Raw genomic sequence first — 4,125 nt, 5'->3', positions numbered from 1 at the left:
TCTCACCGCACAGGAGAGGCCCGGCAGCGACGTCCCCATCGCTTCCGGGGAGGCGGGCCGGGCGCTCTCGCGCGAGGCCTGCTGGGCAGCGTAGTTCTGGCGGACGGACCCGGCCGTGCTGCCGGAGCAGGACCCGCGGAGACGGGAACTACTAAAATGGCGGCGGGGGGGCGTACGGGGGCCCCGGGAGGCCATACTGCGCTCGCGTCGGGGCGGCGGAGTACACGCGGAATCGCCGGAGTGAGCGCTGAGTCGGTGCCGCCGCCGGCTTCCCGCTCAGCCCGGACGCTGGGCGACGTCTCGGGGCCGCGGGGGCTTGTGGGGCAGCCACAAAATGGAGGCGAACGGGAGCGGCAGCGGGAGCAGCAGCGACTCGGCTCCCGACTGCTGGGATCAGGCGGACGTCGAGCCGGGCAGCGGCGCCGGCCCGGGGTCCGCCCCGCCGGCCGCGGAGGCCGAGGCCCAGGAGGAGCTGCTCGGGGCGGCCTTCAGCCGGCAGCTGAACGTCAACGCCAAGCCCTTCGTGCCCAACGTCCACGCCGCCGAGTTCGTGCCGTCCTTCCTGAGGGGGGGCCCGGCGCCCGGCCTGCCGCCGCCCTCGCCCCCGCCCGGCCTGCCGCCGCCGCCGCCCCACGGTAGCTGCCGCGCCGGCGGGTGGGCGCTGAGGGCGGAGGGACGGGGGCCATGTTGGGAGGGCGCGGGGCCGGGGCGGCGGGGGAGGCGGGGAAGGGCCGCGGGCGGGCGAGGCAGGGAGCCGGGCCGGGAGGAGGCGGCAGCCCGGGGACCGGGTGGGTCAGGCCGGCGGGGCGGCCCGGGGTGTGCGGCCCCGCGTCCTGGCGGCGGGAGGGTCCCGTCAGCCAGGGGCGCGGGGAGGAGCCGGGCGCAGCGCGGAGGTCCGGGCCCGCAGGCCGCCGTGGTGCCGCTGCGAGGCGGGGGCCGGACCGGGGTTGTGCTGCGGGAGCGGCGGCGGCTGGGGGGGTCTGGCTGTGCCCGGGTCCCGGGGGCCTTCCCCGGGGGCCCTGCCTCGCGGGGGTCGCCCACGACTCGAGGAGGCTGCGCGGCCCGCGCCCTGCTAAGCCGCCGGAGAAGTTGTCGAAGGTTTCGGTGGTCACGAGCGCGGTGCTGCTGGGGAGACCGGCACCGCGTCAGCCGCCGGGGGTCCGGACGCCTCAGAAGCCTCCAGCTGGAGGCTGCGCCGAGTGGTTGGGTTTTTCTAATGTAGCGCTGGTGAAGGGTTAGTAGGGGAGGGAGGTTTGTCTGGCTGGCCTCAGTCAATGGAAGAACTTGAAATTTACCCTGCTTTTAATTTCAAAGGATCTTTGTGTATGCAACCGATTTTCCTACCAGATTTACTTTGCATAGGGGAAATTAAAGGAGAGGTGCTGTTTAATTTCCAGCTCCCAACTGAAGGTCCTTCCAAACATCAGGCTGGCTGGTTGACTCTGTGGTAGTTTTTTTAATGCTGCTCCTGAACTTAAGGAGTTTGAGACCTGATGGAGTATGATAGTTTAATACCTTGCTGGCTTTTTTCTGTCATTTTCTATACCCCTGTTGGTACAGTATGAAACAAGCTAGTATTTCACATATAGTAAAATTAAATTACTAGAATCAACATGTGAAATACTTGTTATATTGCTTGTCACGATTTCCTGCTGATTGTGGCTTATTATTTATTGCATTCTGGTTTAATATATTAATTAGTCTTGCTCTCTCTAGTATCTAAAATTATCAGGTGATAACAGCTAAAATCTGTAACTTTCGTAAATGAAGCTTTAAAATTTTCGTAACATGATACTAACCCCCCCCCTTTTTTTTTTGTTAGAGCAAATGTTGCATTATGTGTTCTCTACAGCTATTGAGCACTCTTGATTTTTACCAGAATTTGTAGCTCGTGCTATGCAGGCAGGCAATATGTAAATGCGTCAAAGTATACCTCCAAGAAGCCGTGGGCAGACTCTTGGATTCCATTTGGAACAAAGGTGTATGTTAAGGTTCACAGGTGTAAAGGTAGAGTAGATGGCTTGAGGCTGTGCTGAACATGTGATGCACCTTTGGCTAATCTTCAGAATTCATTCTAATGTGTTTTTCAGCCATTGCAACCTGAATCTAAGTCTTTTTTTTATTTATTATGTAGTCAATACTGAGACCGAAAACTTTCTTGAGGATTTCAGTGTTATTCTAATAACTTTGGGTTTTCTCCCTGAGTACTCTGTAAGGTTTCTTCTAAGGCTTCCTATATTTAAAGCTTTTTTGGGTAGGATTTAAACTAGCATTTCCTCACCTGCTCTTCATATTTATTCATGCTCTCATTTTGTCCACTCTTTTGCTATTTCTGAGGCCTACGATGAGCTTTGTCTTTCCAGAGACTAGAGACGATTTTATGGAAAGCTTCCTGGTCGTCTGGAGTGATCATGATAGCTTTTCTTTCCATCTGAGTTGCTGAGTATGTTTCCTAAATAGTGCTATAATCTACCTGGTTTGAATTCACCTTGCTCCTGTGTCTTCTTTAAGGTTTAGAAGTTTGAGTTTTTAAAATTAACTTGAATGTCCCTAAGATTAAGCAGACAAAAATCTGCAGCAAACAAACAAACAAAAAAACCCCCACCAGTTTCTTTCTTGACTGGAATACTATACTTGTTACATACTTTTTCAGGTCTGATGTGCTCGGTTACAGAAAGTAATTGACAGTCTTGTCCTTGCAGATGTTCCTGTAAGGTGACAACTACTTTCCTGGCTAGAAGAACTAGGTGGAGCCTGCTCTGGAAAGAAGTCAGAACAACATGTGGTTAGACAATGATGCTGAATAGGTTACTTTTCAGCAACCTAGTTTGCTTTTGCTCCCATAGGGAATTAGGTGCTCGTGGCACTCATTCTTCATTACATTGTGAGGAAAAAAAAAACATTTCTATTTATCATCTGTGTTGAGGTATGTACAAATACTGGTTTGTACTGGGAAGAATCTAAATTAAGCTTGATTCTTAGGAAGTATCTAAAAAGGTGCCTCTCAGTTTGAGGACTTAAGTGGCCTAAAGTTAAGGTCTAGTAACACTTTTCTTCTTGGAACTTTCTCTTGGCGAGGTTTTGTTTTGAGTCTTAATTCCTTAGTAATTCAAAGGATGTTGTAGGTCAAGACAAATGTGTAGTAACAGGATGGCATCTAGAAAAATTCCGCAGAACTGATCTCCATTGTGTGGCTGTAGTGCGTAGTGGTGTTTCCTTTTATGCACACTAACTTCATGTTTTTAGTAATTTGTATAAAATTCCTGTCACTGGTGTTTAAAGCTCTGAAGTAACACTCACAGAAGCCATTTAGGGAACGAGATGTTAACTTTCTAAAATTGGGAAACTCCTGAGACCTGCATTCCCAGTAGTTTACTTTAAAACTTCTGGTTTATGTGTGCTTTCTTTTGATTGCAAATTGTATATTGGGGAGAAATCTGACTGGTGTTTAATGCTAATATAATTTTTGCTTGCAGATAGTTTCAAAATTAGTTCGGAATTAAATTGTCATTTGATTATATGCAAAAAGCATATGTTATTTCAAATTTTGAACCTGAGGAACAGATTAAAACCAGTATGTTCCAAATGTTGTAGCTGTGAGGACTTGCTTTTATCAAATTGTGTCCAAGTCAAACTCATTTGTGTAAAATCTCTCTTTGTTGGATTCTGTCAGAAATGTGAAATAGAGACTTCTTGGCTTTCTGTCTGCCACAGACATCGCTGTAGCACATTTTCTTCCAGTGGGCATGTGAAGTGCGTAATGAACAAGTTGTGCTTCTAGGGAAACTTGCTGTAGATTGTCACTTGCTGGACTAGCAAACTCGACTAAATTAAGGCAAGGTGTGATAGTCAATAAAATGACAATAGATCGTGTTAGAGCCTCTAAACGTTCTTAATCACAACTGCACTTTGCAGCTTCGCTGCTCTGTAGCATCTATGACTTATTTTTGTTCTATGGTTTATTAATTTTGTCAATGTATATAAGATGTAGTTGCATTTGGGTGGCTTTTTGTTTGTTTCTATATCAAGGCATGGTTTGGAGGTGTAAAGGAATAGTTAAACACCCCACCCCAGATTAATAAAATGTCTAGTAGCGAAGTTTTGCTTAGATCTCGGGTATGAAAA

General features: G+C 49.3%; 1 protein-coding gene across 2 annotated transcripts in view; it reads left to right on the top strand.

Annotated features, from left to right (window-relative positions):
- Positions 1-4,125, top strand: part of GSPT1 (G1 to S phase transition 1) — a 53,638-nt gene that overhangs the window by 27,093 nt on the left and 22,420 nt on the right. The window contains exon 1 of one of the 2 annotated variants that reach the window (XM_075436091.1): positions 205-635. The exons of the other annotated variant lie outside the window; for it this stretch is intronic. Coding sequence (XP_075292206.1) covers positions 335-635 — 301 coding nt within the window. The 5' untranslated portion in view covers positions 205-334. Of the gene's footprint in view, positions 1-204; positions 636-4,125 lie in introns of those variants that run through there. 2 annotated transcript variants of the gene reach the window in all.

This window comes from Opisthocomus hoazin, chromosome 15 (assembly GCF_030867145.1).
Source record: "Opisthocomus hoazin isolate bOpiHoa1 chromosome 15, bOpiHoa1.hap1, whole genome shotgun sequence".
NCBI classification, from domain to species: Eukaryota; Metazoa; Chordata; class Aves; order Opisthocomiformes; family Opisthocomidae; genus Opisthocomus; species Opisthocomus hoazin.
The sequence above is the reverse complement of the archived record's forward strand: the minus strand, read 5'-3'. Positions and strand labels throughout refer to the sequence as shown.